We start from the raw sequence: 21,896 nt of genomic DNA, 5'->3' as shown, positions 1-21,896 counted from the left end.
GTGTGGCTCCTGGCCTGTAGTCCTGCCCTCTCTCTCCCAGGCCTCGCACACACTGTTTTCTCTATCTGTGTCACCTTCCCCCATGGCTAACTTCACTTCATCCTAGGCCTTGGCTCAGGCCAGTGGTTCTCAATTTTGCCTGCACATTACATCATCTAGGCAGCTTTAAGAAATTCCAGTGTCTGGGTTCCTCCCAAGACCGATTAAAACCTGAATGTCTGGGGGTGAGGTCAACTTTGCTTTTTTTTTTTTTTTTGAAACAGAGTCTCGCACTGTTGCCCAGGCTGGAGTGCAGTGGCGTGATCTTGGCTCACTGCAAGCTCTGCCTCCCGGGTTCATGCCATTCTCCTGCCTCAGTCTCCCGTGTAGCTGGGACTGCAGGCACCCTCCACCATGCCCGGCTAAATTTTTTTTTTGTATTTTTAGTAGAGACAGGGTTTCACCATGTTAGCCAGGATGGTCTCGATCTCCTGACCTCGTGATCTGCCCGCCTCGGCCTCCCAAAGAACTTTGCTATTTTTAAAACCTTGCACAGGTGATTTTGCCGTGCGGCCAAGATTGAGAAACACAGTTTGGGGTGTTTCTTCCTTTGAGAAACTTGCCCTTGCCCCTCCCCTCCACCCCGCCATGCCTGGGTTCCCTGCCATTTATTTCTGCTGCAGCATTCTGCTCTAACCCTTACTGTACCACCTCGACCTCACTGTGTTAACCCTTGATTTTCTTCCAGGCTAGATGGAAGCTTTATACGGGTTGTGGCCACATCTGTGTGGTTCTTGTCTGTGATTACTCAGCACGTAATAGGTGCTTGGTAATATTATATTTGTCAGTGAATGGTGGGGAGATATTTAGACTGTACTTTGAGGTCATTGGAGGGTAGAGACAGTGTCTCACCATGTATGGGACAAAGGCCAGATTCCATTGTCTCCCACCATCATTTTTTTCCAGCCTTATCTTCTGCTCCTCTGAACTCTTTCACTTAGGTGGATTTCAAAAAGCTCTACCCTTTTCCCAATTCTGCCAGAAGTTGCTTGACCTGCTTTCTACCTGTCTGATGCATGTTCCCACCTCATGGGCCACCTTTGAACTTAGGAAACTTGTGGGGAACCCTTATTTGACACTTAGCCATGTATATACTATGAGAATGTTTCCAAGAGCATCCATTGAGGCACCTGGTGTAAGAAATAATTTTTATATTTTTGTGAGTTTAGGAGACTTTTCCTTTGAACAGAAATTAAAGCCTTATTTACTAGAAGAATAAAGTGATGTTAAATTGAGACTTGCCCTTTTAAAAATGATTCCTAAATTAGTTATGTGTTTGTGTTTATTTAGCTTTATTGAGATGTAATTCACATACAGTAAAGCTCTCTGTTTGCCCCTATGAATTCTTCTCTGAGTTGTTTAACTTCAGCTCCCCGGTTAGATTTCAGGCATGTGTGATGTAGGACTCATGCTGCCACAGCTGCTTCCAAATACAGCTTCAAGGGTAACCCCCAAAGCCACCATGGACTATGATGCTACTGTGACTAAAGCTAGTATTGTGACCTTCAAAAGCCTAAAGATGCACAAGGAATCTGACCCATAATGGAGAGCACTAGTTAGATGGCTTCTTAAAACCCTGGTTCTGCCGGCCGGGCGCGGTGGCTCAAGCCTGTAATCCCAGCACTTTGGGAGGCCGAGGCGGGCGGATCACGAGGTCAGGAGATCGAGACTATCCTGGCTAACACGGTGAAACCCCGTCTCTACTAAAAAAATACAAAAAACTAGCCGGGCGAGGTGGCGGGCGCCTGTAGTCCCAGCTACTGCGGAGGCTGAGGCAGGAGAATGGCGTAAACCCGGGAGGCGGAGTTTGCAGTGAGCTGAGATCTGGCCACTGCACTCCGGCCTGGGTGACAGAGTGAGACTCCTTCTCAAAAAAAAAAAAAAAAAAAAAAAAAAAAAAAAACAACCCTGGTTCTATTGGCACCTGTGGCCTGTTGCTACCTTATCCATCAGAGGGCAGTGTTCCACTCGGCTTAAAGTGGAACCCCAACCCCTACCACCCGTTGAGGTCATGCCTTTCAAAATCCTAGCATTTTAGCTCCTGAAGTGACCCAAAAACAGTGTTTCTTAAAATTTTGCTTCATAGAAATAAATCTTACATTGCAACCAAATATACGTGCATACATATGCAACTCCACATATGTATATATAACAAAAGTTTTATAAAGTAATACTTTACTATGTGTAATACACTCTTCTTTCTTTCTTTTTCTTTCTTTCTTTCTTTCTCTTTCTTTCTTTCTTTCTCTCTTTCTTTCTCTTTCTCTCTTTCTCTCTCTCTCTCTCTCTCTCTCTCTCTCTCTTTCTTTCTTTCTTTCTTTCTTTCTTTTCTCGGAGTCTCGCTCTGTTGCCAGGCTGGAGTGTAATGGCATGATCTTGGCTCACTGCAACCTCCACCTCCCCGGTTCAAGCGATTCTCCTGCCCCAACCTCCCGAGTAGGTGGGACTATAGGCGTGTGCCACCATGCCCAGCTAATTTTTTTATTTTTGGTAGAGACGGGGTTTCACCATGTTGGCCAGGATGGTCTCGATCCCTTGACCTCATGATCCACCCGCCTCAGTCTCCTAAAGTGCTGGGATTACAGGCGTGAGCCACCATACCCGGCCTCTATTTTCTTTCTTGCCCTTTTTTTTTTTTTTTTTTGAGACAAGTGTCTTGCTCTGTCACCCAGGCTGCAGTGCAGTGGCATGAACAGGGTTCACTGCAGTCTCAACCTTCTGGGCTCAAGCAATCCTTTCACCTCAGCCTCCCAAGTAGCTGGGACCCTAGGTGTGTGCCACCATGCCTGATTTTTTTTTTTTTTTTTTTTTTTTTTGTAGAGATGAGGCCTTGCTGAGTTGCCTAGGCTGGTCTCAAACTCCTTAGCTCAAGCGATCCTCCAGCCTTGGCCTCCCAAAGTGCTAGGATTATAGGCATAAGCAACTGTGCCTGCTATTCCTTGATTTTTATTTTTATTTATTTTATTATTATTTTTTTTTGAGACAGAGTCTTGCTCTGTCACCCAGGCTGGAGTGCACTGGTGTGATCTCAGCTAACTGCAACCTCTGCTTCCTGGGTTCAAGTGGTTCTCGTGTCTCAGCCTCCCAAGTAGCTGGGATTACAGACGTGCACCACTATGCCTGGCTAATTTTTGCATTTTTGGTGGAGATGGGGTTTCACCATGTTGGCCAGGCTGGTCTTGAACTCCTGACCTCAGGTGATCCACCTGCCTCGGCCTCCCAAAGTTCTGGGATTATAGGCGTGAGCTATCATGCCTGGACAATTCTTTCATTTTTAAAAAGTGCTTATTGCCACCAAAAATGAGTTTATTATTCACAAATCAGGTCACCCCCACAATTCGAAAAATATTGCATTAAAGTTCTTTTAATCCAATACCCTGGATAGTTATGGATGAAGAGAGGTAGGGTTAGAGACGGGACTTACCCAGGTCACTCTGGGATTCACGCAATACCTAGGATGGGGCGTCGGGGCTCTGGAGTTTTAACCCGTTGCTTTTTGTCCTGTATTTTACACTTAGAATTTTCTTAATGGGTCTTGGTTATCCCAGTGACATTACTGTTGAGGTGCATCCAGTGCTCAGGCAGGTCACAGCAACAAGGGCGTGTGTGTGTGTGTGTGTGTGTGTGTGTGTGTGTTCTCTAGCCCCATGAACAGCGCAGTGGAATATCATCTCAGCCACTGATTGTCAGCTCGGTGCTGGCCTCTAGAAGCTGAGCCTTATGGAATCCTGCATGTGGATCCTCTTTGATAATTTCTCTTACCTGAGTACCCCTGGTGGACCTGGCTTAGCAATGGTTTGTATGATAGCTCAGAAAACAAGCATTAAGTCCATCAGCACATTATATAAATTAAATAGGCGGAGAGTCACTTGCCACTGTCAAAGGATCAGCTTCTGAAATGCAGAAGGTGAAAGTTCTCATGTGGCCCCATCCTTGCTCTGTAGAATGCCACCCGGAGGGTGTTTGAAATTGCCTATAGCCAGGACCGCTTCCTCAAGGATGGCCAGCCGTTTCGCTACATCTCAGGAAGCATTCACTACTCCCGCGTCCCCCGCTTCTACTGGAAGGACCGGCTGCTGAAGATGAAGATGGCTGGGCTGAACACCATCCAGACGTAAGTAGGAGGGCACATGGCTGTCACCTAGGCCTGAACACTCACTCTGGAGAGAGGATACAACTGTATTTCTCAGGGTGGCTATTTGATTGCTTAGAAATGGGAAATAGTCCAGTGTGGTGTTCTGGGAGGGGCTTGTCATGAACTGGACTGGCCCTTTTTCAAATAATCAACTACTTCTTCCAGTCTTCAATTTCAATCATCAGAAATCATTAAATAAATAGCTTAAAAAGGCAAAGGATGGGGGAAGCACACAGAAGTAGCAATGATTGAGGCCTTACCAGATCCAGGGTACTTTATACTAATGATTCCATTCCCTGGAGATAGGCGTTATTGTTCCTGTTTATAGCTGGTGAAAGTGAAATTTGCCCAAGGCCATATCTTTGGCTAGTATTTGAAGGGAAGGGAAGGCATGCAGGCAGCTATAGCACAAGTATGGCTGTAGTCATACAAAAAGATAGGCTAACAGGAGAAAAGCATAACAGATACCTGTAAGTTTTATCTGACATGAGAGTCTTCAGAAAAGAAGACCCAAGAAAACCTTTTTACACTTAGATTCTTTGAAAGGTTTTGACCTAGTGGTAGTAGACTGAAGCGGGAAACCCCACAAGGCCTGCCTCAACGGATACTTCTTGGCCTTTCTGGGTGGCATTCCTTCCTTCTGGGTATGGAGCAGGACCCCTCTGCAATGAGGGTCTAGAAGGGAGAAAGGAGAGGCGACCTTTCTAGGTTTCATGGCTTGCTTTGGGAGAGAGGGCTTCTAATTTCTATGACCCACACTGGGAGGAATTCTGGTTTGACTTGCTTCAGGGGAGAAGAAGGAGTGGGAGACAGAAGAACAGGAGAAGTTCAGAGAAAGAAGATTTGCTCCTAAGGCCTTCCAATCTCCTTTAGTTCAAAGGACTCAGCATGCCGAGGTGCCATACTTTGGGGTATTGTTTTCTGAGCCCCAGTAACAGAATAAGCCTTGTGCTAAGGTAGATTTCTGAAACCCAGTTTGGCTTTGTGGTTCTGCTGGGGTAATTGTGTAACTTCAGGGTATAGAATTATCCCAATAGTTACCTCTCCGCATCTCTTCTGCTATTGCAAAGTAACAAACAGGGAAGAAAGTTGGTGTGGCTGGCCGCTCTGGCTTTTGCAGTGCTGATGTGGATTGCTGATAACTTTTCAAAGATAAAGAGTGAGAAAACCCAGAGGCAGATTCCGAAGATAGATGGTGAGGGAGAACCCACTCATTCTTCTGGTTCTCATTCTTCTGGAATGCAGTGGCTCAGTCATACTTCACTGAAACCTTAAAGTGGGCTCAGGTGATCCTCCCACTTCAGCCTCCTGAGTAGTTGGGATTACAGGCACTGCTACCACACCAGCTAATTTTTTTGTTTTGTTTTGTTTTTAGAGATGAAGTCACACTATGTTTCCCATGGTGGTCTTCAACTCTGGGCCTCAAGCGATCCTACTGCTTTGGCCTCCCAGAGTGCGGGGATTACAGAAGTGAGCTACTGTGCCCAGCTATAATTGTTATGTAATAGGAATTAGTGCTGATATAATTCTGGAATTTTCTGTTGTTGTTGCTTTTAAGAAGTGTCCCCACCAAGTTTGATTAGCTTGGGGAGCTGCTGTAAAAATTCATAACAAGGTCCCTCCCAAGAGGCTGCCAAATGGGAAGGTCTGTGTGTCCTGTGGTTTATGGTTCTACAAACAGTTTAGACATTTACATAGGAGATCTGGTTTTTGAGCTCTTTCCCCTTCCACAGGGCACCTCAGTTCAATTATTTATGCAAAATATAATTATAAAAAGCCAAAAACATGACTTACAAACAAATATATAATGGACATATATCAGAAATTTATTTAACTGGATAAAGAAAATGTGGTACATATACACCATGGAATACTACAAAATCACAAAAAAGAATGAGATCATGTCCTTTGCAGCAACCTGGATGCAGCTAGAGGCTATTACCCTGAGCAAACACGGGGATGGAAAACCAAATACCACATGTTCTCACTTATAAGTGGTAGCTAAACTTCGAGTACATATGGACACAAAGAAGGAAACAACAGACAACGGGGCCTTGAGGGTGGAGGGTGGGAGGAAGGTGAATACCCCTGTCGTGTACTAGGCATATTACCTGGGTGACTAAATAATCTGTACACCAAACCCCCGTGACATGCAATTTACCTGTATAACAAACCTGCACATGTACCCCTGAACCTAAAATAAAAGTTTTGAAAAATTTATTTAACTTATTACCAAGGAAACTAGCTATATGGTAAAGCCAATTCAAAGGAGAATTTGAGGAAGGGAGGTTTATAGCCAGTCAAGAAAGGCATGTTCAAATAAAGTTATCTTTAGAGATAAAACTGGTTAATATCATAAAAGGCAATGAATGAGTTACCTTTGGAGTTGCCTTCTCTGTATGACAATCATCATTTGTTTCTCTCCCAGGCAATAATCTACAAATTAATCTGTAACTTCAAAGTTCTTCCCTTAATCAATGGTAAATAGTAAGTCAAACAAAATATTTCCCTTGGAGAATGAAGGAAGCCTCAGTGGGCCCACTGGACAGTCCTCCATTATAACATGGAAAGGAAATGCAGTCACTGTTTTGCCTTATATCCAAATTCTGGATAATTTTTTCTTTTCTTTTCTTTATTTTGACACAGGGTCTCTGTCATCCAGTCTGGAGTGCAGTGGCACAATCACAGCTCACTGCAGCTTCAACCTCCCGAGCTTAAGCAAACCTCCACCTCAAGCCTCCAGGGTAACTGGGACCACAGGCGTGCACCCTGGCTCATTTTTTTGTGTTTTTTGTAGAGGTAGGGTTTCACCATGTTGCCCAGGCTAGTGTCAAATTTCTGGGCTCTGCCCACCGTGGCTTCCCAAAGTGCTGGGATTAGAGGCCTGAGCCACGTGTCCAGCCTTGGATAATTTTTCTTCTAAAGCACCTTCTCCCTCTTATCCTTGTGTTAGCAATAGTCCTAATGAGGCCCCTTCCCCATTCTTCCTTCTTGACTCTGCCAAGTATCCAGGAAGGGGCTGTGTGTATCTTGGCAGGTATGTGCCCTGGAACTTTCATGAGCCCTGGCCAGGACAGTACCAGTTTTCTGAGGACCATGATGTGGAATATTTTCTTCGGCTGGCTCACGAGCTGGGACTGCTGGTTATCCTGAGGCCCGGGCCCTACATCTGTGCGGAGTGGGAAATGGTGAGTGTGGCTAGACTGGGTTCTGCCTGGTGTGTGAGTTGGCAGGCAGCAGCTCTGGGGCAAAGGGCATTAAAGCAGACCTGCATTCCAGAGAGCATGGGGCCTGGGACTGTACCCAGCAGAGGTGTCTTTTACCTTACCAAGGTGCCCAGGCAGAGAGAAACAGGCCGGGGTCAGGGCATGGGCTCTCCTCTTGGTGGTCACTCATATAACTCAGCTTGTTCATCTGTAAGAAGCAGTTAATGGTATCTTCTCTATCTACCTCACAGGGTAGTTGTGAAACTAAATTGAACAATCTTTATGGAAAGGGCTTTGGTCCTCAAAACGTTGCATTCATGCAGAGTGATCTTAATTGTACTACATTCCAATTTCTAATTTCCCTGCAAGTTATAAACCAAAAAGCCCAGTTCAAATACCTCTTGTCCCTTGAAGCTTTTATTCTTTTCCGTAACTGCTAATAGTAATTTCTGTCTCCTCTGAGCTCCCTTCACGGAATGGACATTATAATGGCTTGTTTTTCCTGACCTAGGGAGGATTACCTGCTTGGCTGCTGGAGAAAGAGTCTATTCTTCTCCGCTCTTCCGACCCAGGTAAGTTGTTACAGATGTCTTGAGAAGATTTATAAAAGCTTCAGGCCATTGTGCACATGTACCCTAGAACTTAAAGTATAATAATAATAAAATTAAATTAAAAAATAAAAAACAGCTTCAGGCTAGGTGCGGTGGCTCACACCTGTAATCCTAGCACTTTGGGAGGCTGAGGCGGGTGGATTACCTGAGGTCAGGAGTTTGAGACCAGCCTAGCCAATATGGCAAAACCTCGCCTCTACTAAAAATACAAAAAATTAGCCAGGCGTGGTCGTGGGCTCCTGGAATCCCAGCTACTCAGGAGGCTGAGGCAGGAGGATTGCTGGAACCCTAGAGGCAGATATTGCAGTGAGCCGAGATCGCGCTAATGCACTATAGCCTGGACGACAGAGCGAGACTACGTCTCAAAACAAACAAAAAAAGCTTCAACAATTTTTATCAAAAGGGGGAGGTATTTTGAAGTTTGGGGTACCTCTGCACAAATACTTTTGAAAGTTTACTGAAAGTCTGAGTGTTTATCACCGTCCAGTGCATAGCACCAAACTAAACCTCTAGGAAATTAAGCTTTGAACTACTTAACCAGATCTTACTGATAAACTGGTAATTCTTTGAATTGGCATTGAGCCCTGTTTGCGGTTGACCAGCTGACCTCAATGCTTTCTCTTCCTATTTACTTAGCATATTCCACAACCAATAATAGCACCTAGCTAATCAAAATGACAAGCCAGGCACAGTGGCTCACACCTGTGATCCCAGGACTTTGGGAGGCCAAGGAGGAGGGATTCCTTGAGCCCAGGAGTTTGAGACGAGCCTAGGTAACATAGTGAGACCCTATCTCTAAGAAAATTTAAAAATTAGCCAGGTGTGCTGGCATGTGCCTGTAGTCCGGCAGGCTGAGGTGGGAGGATTGCCTGAGCCTGGGAGGTTGGGGCTGCAGTGAGCCATGATTGCACCACTGCACTCTAGCCTGGGCAACAGAGAGGGACTTTGTCTCAAAGAAAGAAATAAGGCCGGGCACAGTGGCTCACACCTGTAATCCCAACACTTTGAGAGGCCAAGGCAGGCAGATCACCTGAGGTCGGGAGTTTGAGACCAGCCTGACCAACATGAAGAAACCCTGTCTCTACTAAAAATACAAAATTAGCCGGGTGTGGTGGTGCATGCCTATAATCCCAGCTACTTGGGAGGCTGAGGCAGGAGAATTGCTTGAACCTGGGAAGTGGAGGTTGCAGGGAGCCCAGATTGCGCCATTGCACTCCAGCCTGGGCAACAAGAATGAAACTCTGTCTCAAAAAAAAAAAAAAAAAAGAAAGAAAGAAAAACAAAATGACAGTTTCTGGGATGGTGTCACTGGATTGCTTGGTAGCTGCAATGCCTTCTATTTTTGTCTACTTTTACAGAGCAATGTGTAAATGATGGTTTTTTTGTCTTACTCCAGTACCTGCATGTTTTGCACACTTAGCATATTATTGGTGTTTTCATATGTAGTAACTCCTTTAATCCTTATGCCAACTTTATGTGGCATGTACTTTTATTATTCCTGTTTGACAATATAAATATATAATTTATTAGAACTTCATTTGATACAGAAAAAAAGTCTTCCTGTGACTGAGAAGAGGACACACTGTTCAGTGACTGTTTTCTTCGTTCAGCAAACGTTGCTTGGATATGTTCTATGCTCCAGGCTTTGTGTCCTATGGCGTCTTAGTCCATTTTCTGTTGCTTGTAACAGAATACCTGAAGCTGAGTAATTTATAAAGAAAAGCATTTATTTCCTACAGTTATGGAGGCCGAGAAGTTCAAGGTGGAAGGGCTGTATCTGGTGAGGGCCTTCTTGCTGGTGGGGACTCTGCAGAGTCCTGAGGGGGCACAGGGCATCACATGGTGAGGGGGCTGAGTGTCCTAGCTCAGATCTCTCTGCCTCTTCTTACAAAGCCACCAGTCCCGTTCCCATGATGACCCATGAATCCATTAACCTATTAATCTATGAATCCATGAGTGGATCAATCTGCTTATGAGGGCTGAGCCCTCAAGACCCAACACCTCTTAAAGGCCCCACCTCTCAATGCTAATGCATTGGGGATTCTGTTTCAACGTGAGTTTCAGAGGGGCAAACATTCCAACTGTAGCAGACAGGTACAGGCACACTGGTCCTTGTCCCCTGAGGAGCTCAGCTGAGGAGACAACTACATGCAGGACAACGTTTGTGAGACTTTTATTTCAGAAGGTACTTGTCGAGTCCCATATATCCTGATCTCTGCTGCCAGCCCTGGTGTAATAAGGCTGCATTGGCTGCATTGGTGTCTCTTTGTACTAAAAGATGTGTGATGGTGTTAAACCAGGGGTGTTCAATCTTTTGGCTTCCCTGGTCTACATTGGAAGAAGAATTGTCTTGGGCCACACATAAAATACACTGACACTAATGATAGCTGATGAGCTAAAAGAAAAATTTTTTTTAAATCATAATTTTTTTTTTTTTGAGACAGAATTTCACTCTTGTTGCCCAGGCTGGAGTGCAATGGCGCCATATTGGCTCACCACAACCTCCGCCTCCCAGATTCAAGCAATTCTCCTGCCTCAGCCTCCCGAGTAGCTGGGATTACAGGCATGCACCACCACACCAGGCTAATTTTGCATTTTTAGTAGAGACAGGGTTTCTTCACGTTGGTCAGGCTGGTCTCGAACTCCCGACCTCAGGTGATCTGCCTGCCTCGGCCTCCCAAAGTGCTGGGGTTACAGGCTTGAGCCACCGTGCCCAGCCAAAAAACTCAGAATGTTTTTAAAAAGTTTACAAATTTGTGTAGGGCCACATTCAAAGCCATCCTAGGCTGCATGTGGCTTGCAGGCTGTGGGTTGGACAAGCTTGTGTTAAACTGTTCTTGTTTTCCAGATTACCTGGCAGCTGTGGACAAGTGGTTGGGAGTCCTTCTGCCCAAGATGAAGCCACTCCTCTATCAGAATGGAGGGCCAATTATAACAGTGCAGGTAACCCTGGAGTTGAGCATGGATGGATTGGGGGAGGGGTTTCCATCCATCTATATTATATAAATGATAGGAGTGATGCAGACATGAGCCTCATAGATCTGTTTCTTTAAGAGGTAATGCCGCAGATAGTGCTTTTAGTTAAATTGCATTTGGGAAGGCATTACCATTTTTGAATGCCTGCTATGTGGCAGGCTTTGTGCTGGGTGCTTTGTAAATGCTATTCAATTCTTCCAACCACTGTCTCTTTTCAATGAGGAAGTTTGAAAAGGTTAAGTGACTTGGCCAAGGTCACCCAGCCAGCAGGTGGCAGAATTAGGATAGTATCCTAATTCTGCGGATTCCAGGGTTTGTCTCTCTGTCTCTCCTGCAATATTATTTTCTGGCAGCAGGCATGCAGCATGGACTGAAACACTTTGGTATCGGCACTGCCTCGGCAGTCAGATAAACCTGGAATGGAAAAGGATGTGGTCAACTGGGGCTGTTATGTTTCCTCTCTTGCTTTCTGCCCCATTCTCCTTCTTCCATGTGTTCTTGGCTCTGCAAGGACTAGTATACTGTGGGGTACATTGAACTTCAACAGTTTTTGGTGTTGGTAAAATTACTTAGGTGAAACATAAAACTGTGTTCATTGAACATTGACCAAGGATACCAAGGATGCTCTTTATTTTATTTATTTATTTATTTATTTTTTTGAGACAGAGTCTCACTCTGTCGCCCAGGCTGGATGGAGTGCAGTGGCGCAATCTCGGCTTACTGCAACCTCTGCCTCCTGGGTTCAGGTGATTCTCCCACCTCAGCCTCCCATGTAGCTGGGATTACAGGTGCATGCCACCACGCCTGGCTGATTTTTGTATTTTAGTAGAGACGGGGTTTCACCGTTTTGGCCAGGCTGGTCTCAAACTCCTGACCTCAGGTGATCTGCCTGCCTTGGCCTTCCAAAGTGCTGGGATTACAGGCATGAGTCCCTGTGCCCGGCCATGACCAAGTATGCTGTTATGGAAAAGAGTAAAGGTTTTTTTTTTTTTTTTTTTTTTTGAGACAGGGTCTCGCTCTGTCGCCCAGGCTGGAATGCAGTGGCACGACCTCGGCTCACTGCAACCTCTGCCTCCTGGGTTCAGGTGACCCTCCTGCGTCAGCCTCCTGAGTAGCTGGCATTACAGGCGTGCGCCACGATGCCCGGCTATGTTTTTGTATTTTTAGTAGAGACGGGGTTTCACCATGTTGACCAGGCTGGTCTCAAACTCCTGACCTCAGGTGATCCACCCACCTCGGCCTCCCAAAGTGCTGGGATTACAGGCATGAGCCACTGCTCGTGGCCATGACCAAGGATGCTTTTATGGAAAAAAGTAAAGTTATGTAAAAGTGGCTGCATCCTGGACATCGCAGGGATGCAGAGTGGCGCTCCCTAGGGGAGTGTGGGCCAGGCTTCCTTCTTATGAACAGGACTAGAGGCAGCTTGTGGGGATGGATCATGGTAGGGCGGGAGCATGGGCGCTCCCTCGCCTTTCAGATGTAGGTGGACAGAGGTGCTGAGAGGGCTGCACTGGCCAGGGTGTCCGTTCTGAGGCTTTGCGGTGGGAGGAGATGTCTTCTTGAGAGAGGCCAGGTTGCTGCTCACGGCGGGATGTGTGAGTCGCCCCACATGCCCCTCTCTGTTACCGTCTTAAGTCTGTACTGGTTAAGCTCATAGGAACCACATTTTCCTACATGAAGACGTCAAGTCTGAAACGTGGGTGCGTCTTTGCTTTGCATGGCTGTGTTGTCTTCCTTTCTTCTGGTCTCAGGTGCAAACCCTCTTTGGATGCCCTCTTTTTTTCAGTCTCTGCTTCTCCTTGAATCACTTTCAATTTCTGCTCACAACTTTTCTGCCCCTTTGATTTTGGAAGTGCCACAAAAAGTGTGATCAAGTATTAATTCTGCAGAGGCGAAGCTGATTGTCGTGGAGCTATTTCTTCTTGTGTCCATCCCTAGCAACCTCAGATGACTTTAACTTGACCCTGGGTCCTGCCAGTTGACTCCGCCCTCCTCCTTCTCATCCTCTCCCCTTCCCATCTCCACATGCTTGAATCCCGTCTAATCATTTTTACCCCTTGTTTACAAAATAAACAAGTGTAGAGAGACATAAGAAAGCAGAAAAAACATAATTGTTGCTCAGACCTCAGGAGCCATAGCAAAGCTCTTCACATTTTGGGAGTTTCCTTGAATATTTTCTATGCCTTTTTTTTTTCTTCTTTCTTACAGAGTAAGTTCATTCTCTGTGACCTATTTTCTGTGTGGCTTTTTTTGCTTCATTCTTTGTCATGAGCACTTTTTCATGTCGTTAACAATTCTTTCATCATCTTTCATGGTTGTCCTACTTACCTTCCGACGCACAGTTCCTATACGTGTTCCCTCTGTCCGGAAGCCGTCCCAATTGACATATTGGTTTCCGTAAGACTTTCAGAACAGTCACTAGTGCCTCCTTTTGTGAAGCACACGTGGGAGCAGTTTCATCCCTGACACACTGTGTCTCTAGTCTCCTGGCCCCCCATGCCTCTGCCTGGCAGCCATGAGGGCACATCATGTGTTTGTGCACATCACATACCCACCAAACAGCTCTGGAATGGAATAGAAGCTGATTGACTTGATAAGAAGAGGCCGGGCGTGGTGGCTCATGCCTGTAATCCCAGCACTTTGGGAGGCTGAGACGGGCAGATCACAAGGTCAGGAGATCGAGACCATCCTGGCTAACATGGTGAAACCCCGTCTCTACTAAAAAAATACAAAAAACTAGCCAGGCGAGGTGGCGGGCGCCTGTAGTCCCAGCTACTCAGGAGGCTGAGGCAGGAGAATGGCATGAACCCGGGAGGCAGAGCTTGCAGTGAGCCAGGATCCAGCCACTGCACTCCAGCCTGGGTGACAGAGCGAGACTCCGTCTCAAAAAAAAAGAAGGAACTGGGGGATTTGTAGACAGTATTTCTTTTTGTTGTTGTTATTATTTTTGTTTTTTGACACAGAGTCTCGCTCTGTCACCAGGCTGGAGTGCAGTAACACGATCTTGGCTCACTGCAACCTCCACCTCCCAGGTTCAAGTGATCCTCCTGCTTCAGCCTCCCGAGTAGCTGGGACTACAGGTGTGCGCAACCACACCGGCTAATTTTGTATATTTTTAGTGGAGATGGGGTTTCACCATGTTGGTCAGGATGGTCTCAATCTCTTGACCTCGTGATCCACCCACCTCGGCCTCCCAAAGTGCTGGGATTACAGGCATGAGCCACTGCCCCAGGCCTGTAGACAGTAATTCTATCTGTAAAGATTTCTGTAAAAGGGCATGGTGGCTCAATGCCTGTAATCCCAGCACTTTGGAAGGCCGAGGCAGGAGGATCTCTTGAGCCCAGGAGTTCAAGACCAGCCTGGGCAACATAGTGAAACTCCATCACTACAAAAAATTGAAAAATTAGCTGGGTATGGTGGCATGCGCCTGTGTTCCCAGCCATTCAGGGGGCAGAGGCAGGAGGATCACTTGAGCCTGGGAGGTTGGGGCTGCAGTGAGCCGTGGTCACACCACTCAGTGCACTCCAGCCTGGGAAACAAAATGACACTGTCTCAAAAAGTAAAGATTTCTATAAAAGCCGTTTTGTGTCTCTGTCTTAATTCATGTTGAAGGGTAGAAAATGGTGGCTTTACTCAATTCTTGATGTTGGTTTTCTCTCTCAGTGCTCAGAGTTTGAGATGGCCAGGGAGGAGCTACGTGTTTGCAGCCAGGGTAAAAATGAGTCAGACCAGAAGGCTCAAATCCCTGTCTGAGAACATTTAGGGCCCTCAACACTGTTGTGTTACAGATACAAGAAGCCAGGTCTGTGCCTTTACTCATCCTCGTGATTCAGTCAGATATGCAGATGTTTCTCTTTTGGGGGGATTAGCTGAGCCAGTGCCACCTATGATGGTTTGCATATGTGGATGTTTATCTCAGTTTCTGCCTGAAAAAACTAAAGCCATTGATAATATCCAAGGTGAAAATAATTAGGAGTGGACGACCTTCCACCCACAACTTTACTTCATCCAATTAACAGGGCATTCATCATGAGGTAATAAGCCTATTTGTGACTTTTTGGAAGAGCAACATCTTTAAAAGTCTCTGGTGCTTAAGGAGCTTACAGAATGGAGGCAGTTACTCTAGAACAAAGACCTGCAAATTATGGCCACCACCTACGTTTTTTTGTAAGTAAAAGTATATTGGAATCGCCACACTATTTGTTTATATATTGTCTTTGGCCACTTTTGTACTATAGTGGCAGAGTTGAGTAGTTGAGATGGAGACCTCTATGGCTGCAATGCCTAAAATATTTACTCTCTGGTGGTTATTTGTTTGTTTGTTTGTTTGTTTGTTTGTTTGTTTTAAGACGGAGTCTCACTCTGTCACCCAGGCTGAAGTTCAGTGGCGTAATCTCTGCTCATAGCAACCTCTGCCTCCCAGGTTCAAGCAATTCTTGTGCCTCAGCCTCTCAAATAGCTGGGATTATAGGCGCCTGCCACCACACCTGGCTAGTTTTTTTGTATTTTTAGTAGAGATAGGGTTTCATCATGTTGACCAGACTGGTTTCGAACTCCTGACCTCAAGTGATCCACCTGCCTAAGCCTCCCAAAGTACTAGGATTACAGGCGTGAGCCACCACACCCAGCCTGATGTTGTATTTAAAAGGTTTGTTGACTCCTGCTCTAGAAACATCAGTGTTCCTCTGAACCCAGCCATGACTTTTTCTATGGGTTTTTCAAGCCTTTTCATTTGTATGTTTCACCCACCCCCAGCCTTCACACACCTCTTTTTTTCCTAATTGGTAGTAACATAGAACTTGCGTGGAGTCTTAGCTGCTAGCATTTTGAACACTTACTAGATGCCAGATCTGTGCAAAGTTCTAGTCATGTATTGACTCAGTTAATCCTCGTGATAACCCATCAAGTTAGGTACATTTTACAGGTGGAGTCCCATGGGTAGGAAGTGGCAGAGCTCAGATTTGCATGTAGATGGTTGGGCCTTTGCCAGCCATGCCTGTGACTAGAACTCTAAGCTGCCTCACAATTGTGCTTTTCTTGCTCTCTCAAAACCTAACCAAACTATGTGTATACATTTTTTACAAGCCTGTTTATTTTAGGGTATATGATACAATGATGATAATGGATAAATAAGATCTGGAAAAGCAAGATGATAAGAAAACCAAGGTTGAGTTGGGTTATGGGGGTGGGCGGAAGAGAACACAAGGTGCAGAGGCTGTGAGACCATTTAGTTGCTGGAGCTGACTTTTAAGATCTTTAGCTCTGAATTTCTTGACAGCCAGATGATAAAAAGGAGACATAGTCATGTAAGTAGCACTTATAAAGGCGGAGAAAAGAACCTTGCCAGCATTTACAAAGCTTTTCTTAGCATTTACCTAAATTATTGCAAAAGGAACTTTCATGGAACTCATCAATGGGAGTTTTCTACTCTGCGTAAGTAGCAAATACGTCCTCTTCCAGGATGGTTTCATGACCAGTGAATTCTCTGTCCTGGGCATGCATGCTACAGTCTGTTTTACTTCTTGAACCCAAAATCTGAAAGTATTGCCAGAGGGATCCTCTCTGAGAGAAGGATCATTCATGAAACCATTTGGGAGGCAGGACTGTGCAGATAAGGACAGCAGCATTTAGTTCATTTTCATCACTCACCATTCTTCTCCCACTCTCCAACTCTGCACATGGACGAAATTGAGCTGTTGGTGATATCAAATATGGAGGAATACCCTCTTCCCATTCCCTTCCCAAGTTCAGAGCCTTTTCTTCTAGAGCTACCTCGGGCTGTCCCTCCAAGGAACCTTCCCTACCAATCTCTCCCAGCCACTCAGGCTAAGCACCTCTTTTCTGGGGGCTCACAGTTTCTTGTGCTTATGTTTAAAGATCACGTATTCCCAGGATCTCAAATATTTTTGTATTATGTGCACGTTAAAATTTTATGGTTGGGCATTTTAAAAAATTTTATAAATGAAATATAGCATACATATATAAATGTGCAGTGTAATGAATCACTATGGTGTGAACACCCACATAAACACCAACCAAGGTCAGGAAACAGCACGTGGCCAGTGCCCCAGAAGCTTCCCAGGTGTCCTTGTTGATCATACACCATTTCATCCCACTGTCCTGACTCTTATGGCCATCAGTTTTTTGCTTTTCTTTATACTTTTACCACCTATGTGTGTACTCAGACTTTATAGTTAGGTTTTGATTGTTTTGAATTTTCTCTAAAGGGGATTGTACTGTATGTAGTTTTCAGTGTCATGCTTCTTTCACCTGACATTATATTCCTAAGATTCTTTGGTGTATTGGGTAGAGCTGAAGTTCATTTGTTTTATTGCCCGAGAGCAATGTTTCTTTCTTTTTTTTTTTTTTTTTTTTGAGACGGAGTCTCGCTCCGTCACCCAGGCTGGACTGCAGTGGTGCGAACTTGGCTCACTGCAAGCTCCACCTCCCGGGTTCACACCATTCTCCTGCCTCAGCCTCCCGAGTAGCTGGGACTACAGGCGCCCGCCATCACGCCCGGCTAGTTTTTTGTATTTTTATTAGAGACGGGGTTTCACTGTGTGAGCTGGGATGGGATAGTCTCGATCTCCTGACCTCGTGATCCGCCCGCCTCAGCCTCCCAAAGTGCTGGGATTACAGGCGTGAGCCACCGCGCCCGGCCGAGAGCCATGTTTCTTAACCTGTTTTTTTCATCATTGCCCCCAAGGATCCCTTTTAAATTTTTTTTCTAAGTGTCTTCTCCTCTCCACCATGAAATTTTAGTAGCTGAGATATTGTATATTGGTTTATTTGCTCTGTGTGTGTGTGTATATATATATATATGTTTAATATATTTTATCCCCAAAGCATCCATTTTTACCCCCTCAGGGATGCTACCCACCTCATTGAGAATGCGTGCTTCAGAGCAGGGACCCCGCCCTCAGCACTGTTGCCATGTTGCACCTGATAATTCTTCACTCTGGGGCTTCCCTGTGCACTGTGGAATGTCTAGCAGCATCCCTGGGCCTCTAGCCACTGGATGCCCTGAGCACGTCCCCCGAGGTGTGACAATCACAAACATTTCCAGACATAGCCACATGTCCCCTGTGGGACTAAAGAGCTCCTGGTTGAGAACCACTGATGTTATTGAGCACAAACTGAACACCAGTGTGTGTGTGACAGCAGGTCGAATAAACATGCCGTGTCTGTCCCTGGCATTCACCCTTCTTATTGCCACGGAGATTTTGCATAGCGTATTAAGGGAAAACACAGTTACAACTGGTGCATGTAATATGATGCCAGTTTTGAGGAAAGAAAACACTGCTGTATATTATTTGTGTATATTTGGGGAGTGTGTGGGTCTGTGTAAATCTAGGTGGCTATATACTAAAATGCTTGCAGTGATTATCTCTGGGCAATGGAATTAATGGATACTTTTCCTGTTTTCTGTTCATTTTTCTAGCGTTTCTACCATGGGAAGGGATTATTTATGTGATGTTTAAAGTATCTACTTTCTATTTTAGGGAAGAATACCACTCCAATCTGAACACCAGTTTGGTGTTTTGTTGTTTTTCTTATTTCTCAGTGGTGGGAGAGGGTTAATAGGAGGTAAAGTTTTATGGTGAATTGTTGGTGGTTTTTTCTAGTCAGTTTTGAGGTCTGAGTGAAGGAAGTTTTTCTGGCAATCATTAAGCCTTGTCATCTTAGCAGATGCTCAGATATTTTCCCACACAAAAGCTTGCATTAGGATAGCTACATTGGGATCTCCTCATTTTTCCCTGCTCTTTTTTCACTCACAGGTTGAAAATGAATATGGCAGCTACTTTGCCTGTGATTTTGACTACCTGCGCTTCCTGCAGAAGCGCTTTCACCACCATCTGGGGGATGATGTGGTTCTGTTCACCACGGACGGCGCACATGAAATATTCCTGCAATGTGGGGCCCTGCAGGGCCTCTACACCACAGTGGACTTTGGACCAGGTTGGTGTTTGTAGTAACAGAAATTGCAGCTTCAAATCAGCTTTTTACTCAGTCAGTTGCTCTGGGCAGCTGTTGTTTTCAGTGTCGTGGGCAGATTGAGATTTTTCACTTCCTTTTTCAAGGAGCAGGTAGAATAGAATACTTGCACGCCTCACTAACAGAGGGTCATCTGTAGGCCAAGAGCTTCCAGGGTAGCTGCATTTTCAGCACTGGTGGAGCTAGCCTGGAACATGGAGTCTCAGGGGCTGGGCTGGCCCACCCAAGATGAAGAAGCAGGTGGGCGGCTCCAGCTGTGAGAAGCGCTACCTGGAGGCAGTCACCTTTTAGGCTGTGTCTGGGGCGTGCTTCTCGGCTCTTTCTGCCCTCCCTGACCTCCCACTCAGGGTTATGTCTTGGCCGTAGCCAACCTTGAGGTCAGCCACTGGCTGGGAACTTACCGTACGCTTTGTTACCTTTCTGCATAACTTAGAACACCAAACTGTCAGGGCTGGAGATGGTTTGGCAGATGTTACAAAAGCTGTGCCAGATTCCTTACACAGTGCTGGGTAAACTGTGGAGATGCTGCAAGTGAAAGTTACAGATGGGTGGGCAATGTGGTTACGATGCTTCTGGCCATAAGTAATATGAAGAGAGTCTTCATTTAGGACAGCATCTTTCATAAAGGATATGACAGCTGTATTTGTCCATTCTTGCACTGCTCTAAATAAATACCAGAGACTGGGTAACTTATAAAGAAAAGAGGTTTAGTTGACTTCCAGGCTGTACAGGAAGCCTGGTGGCAATAGCTTCTGGGGAGGCCTTAAGAAACTTAAAATCTTGGCAGAAGGCAAAGGGAAAGCAGGTACATCTTACGTGGCCAGAGCAGGAGGGAGAGATAGGAGGGGAAGTGCTACGCACTTTCAGACAACCAGATCTCGTAACTTGTTCACTCACTATCAGGAGAATAGCACTGAGGGGATGGTGCTAACCCATTCACAAGAACTCCACCCCCATGATCCAGTCGCCTGCCACCAGGCCCTACCTCCAACACTGGGGATTACAGTTCAACATGAGATTTGGTGGGGACACAGATCCAAACCGTATCAACAGCTAAATGTCTGACTGGACTTTTGTGTGTGTGTGTGGCTATGAAAGACATTATTGAGACAATTGCAATCTTTGAATAAAGTCTGTAGACTAGATAAGAGTATTGTATCAGTGTAATTTCCTGATTTTTATAAGTATATTGTGTTTATTTAAAGAATGCCTTTGTTCTGAGGGAATGAACACTGAAGTATTTAGGGATAAAGGGCCGTCACATCTGCAATTTATTCTCAGATGGCTCAGAAAAATGTATATTTTTATAGAGAAACTGATAGAGTAAATCTAGTAAAATGCTAACAATTGGGAAATCTAGGTGAAGGGAATAGGAGAGTTTTTTTGTACTATTTTTACAACATTCTATAAGTTTGAAATTACTGCAGAATAAAAAGTTACAGGCTAGGCGTGGTGGCAAGTGCCTGTAGTCGTAGCTGCTTGGGAGGATGAGGCGGGAAGATCACTTGAGCCCAGGAGTTCAAGGCTGCAGTGAGCTGTGATCGTGCCACTGTACCCCAACCTGGGCAACAGAGCAAGACCCTGTCTCAAAAAAAGATACACACACAAAAAAAAGACCAGTTCCTTGAGTAGCATAAAGACCCTGATGTTTTCCCCTCTGAGGTATAAGGCACTTCATGCACATCGCACATCCAAGGCTTGCCTCTCTTGAGAGGGATGTACAGAAGACTGAAATGAGGAAATTAGCCTGGTGTCGCTTTTTTTTTTTTTTTCTTTGAGATGGAATTTCTCTCTTGTTGCCCAGGCTGGAGTGCAATGACATGATCCCAGCTCACTGCAACCTCTGCCTCCTGGGTTCAAGCATTCTCCTACCGCAGTCTCCCAAGCAGCTGGGATTACAGGCACCTGCCACCACGCCTGGCTAATTTTTGTATTTTTAGTAGAGATGGGGTTTCACCATGTTGGCCAGGGTGGTCTCAAACTCCTGACCTCACGTGATCCGCCTGCCTTGGCCTCCCAAAGTGTTGGGATTACAGGCGTGAGCCACGGCGCCCAGTCTGTAGTCACATTTTTAAGGAGGTTCTTCTACCGTATCAAAAAAGAGAAGAACAGAAAAGAACTGACCTTAAGTGAATGGAGTGTTTCGAGAGCATTTGGTGATAGAAGGACTCATCCGTTAGATTGGTTACGTTGAGGCAAAAGTGATTGCAGTTTTTGCCTTAAAAAAACAAACAACAAACAAACAAAAAAACAGGCCCAGTGCAGTGCCTCCCACCTGTAATCCCAGCACTTTGGGAGGCTGAGGTGGGCGGATCATGAGGTCAGGAGTCTGAGAGCAGCCTGGCCAACATGGTGAAATCCCATCTCTACTAAAGATACAAAAATTAGCTGGTATAAAAATCATGGTGGCACACTCCTGTAATCCCAGCTACTCAGGAGGCTGAGGCAGGAGAATTGCTTGAGCCCAGGAGGCGGAGGTTGCAGTAACCTGAGATCGTGCCACTGTGCTCCAGCCTGGGCGACAAAGCGAAACTCCATCTCAAAAAAAAAAAAAGAAAAGAAAAGAAAACCATGACAAAAACCACAATTACTTTTGCACCAAGCTAATACAAAGTGCTGCAGAGGAAGTGACGTGCCGGTTTCCTCCTGCTTTGGCCAGGCTTCTCATCACAGGGATGAAAAAGCATGACATTTTTCTGTTGGGAGGAACAAATTGAAGGTGATTATGAATGTGTTTTAAGCATAATTTGTATGAGGTGACAGTATGACTGTCTCTGCTGGGGGTTGGAGAAGATACAACCACAAGGCCAGGGTACCTGGGGCAGACAGGCCCTCCAGTCAGAGACTTTTGCCAGCTTCATGGCTTTGTGTGGGAGAGGGGCATTGCCCGGTGGGTCTTATGAGAACAGTGTTTAAAGATCTGAATGCCACCTA

The 21,896-nt window shown here is 45.5% G+C and overlaps 1 protein-coding gene across 1 annotated transcript in view; it reads left to right on the top strand.

The window, feature by feature from the left end:
* Positions 1-21,896, top strand: part of GLB1 (galactosidase beta 1) — a 113,869-nt gene that overhangs the window by 21,848 nt on the left and 70,125 nt on the right. The window contains 5 exon segments of the mRNA XM_010372962.2: positions 3,984-4,153; positions 7,212-7,362; positions 7,892-7,952; positions 10,840-10,934; positions 18,746-18,926. Coding sequence (XP_010371264.1) covers positions 3,984-4,153; positions 7,212-7,362; positions 7,892-7,952; positions 10,840-10,934; positions 18,746-18,926 — 658 coding nt within the window.

This window comes from Rhinopithecus roxellana, chromosome 1, assembly GCF_007565055.1.
Source record: "Rhinopithecus roxellana isolate Shanxi Qingling chromosome 1, ASM756505v1, whole genome shotgun sequence".
NCBI lineage: Eukaryota > Metazoa > Chordata > Mammalia > Primates > Cercopithecidae > Rhinopithecus > Rhinopithecus roxellana.
The sequence above is the reverse complement of the archived record's forward strand: the minus strand, read 5'-3'. Positions and strand labels throughout refer to the sequence as shown.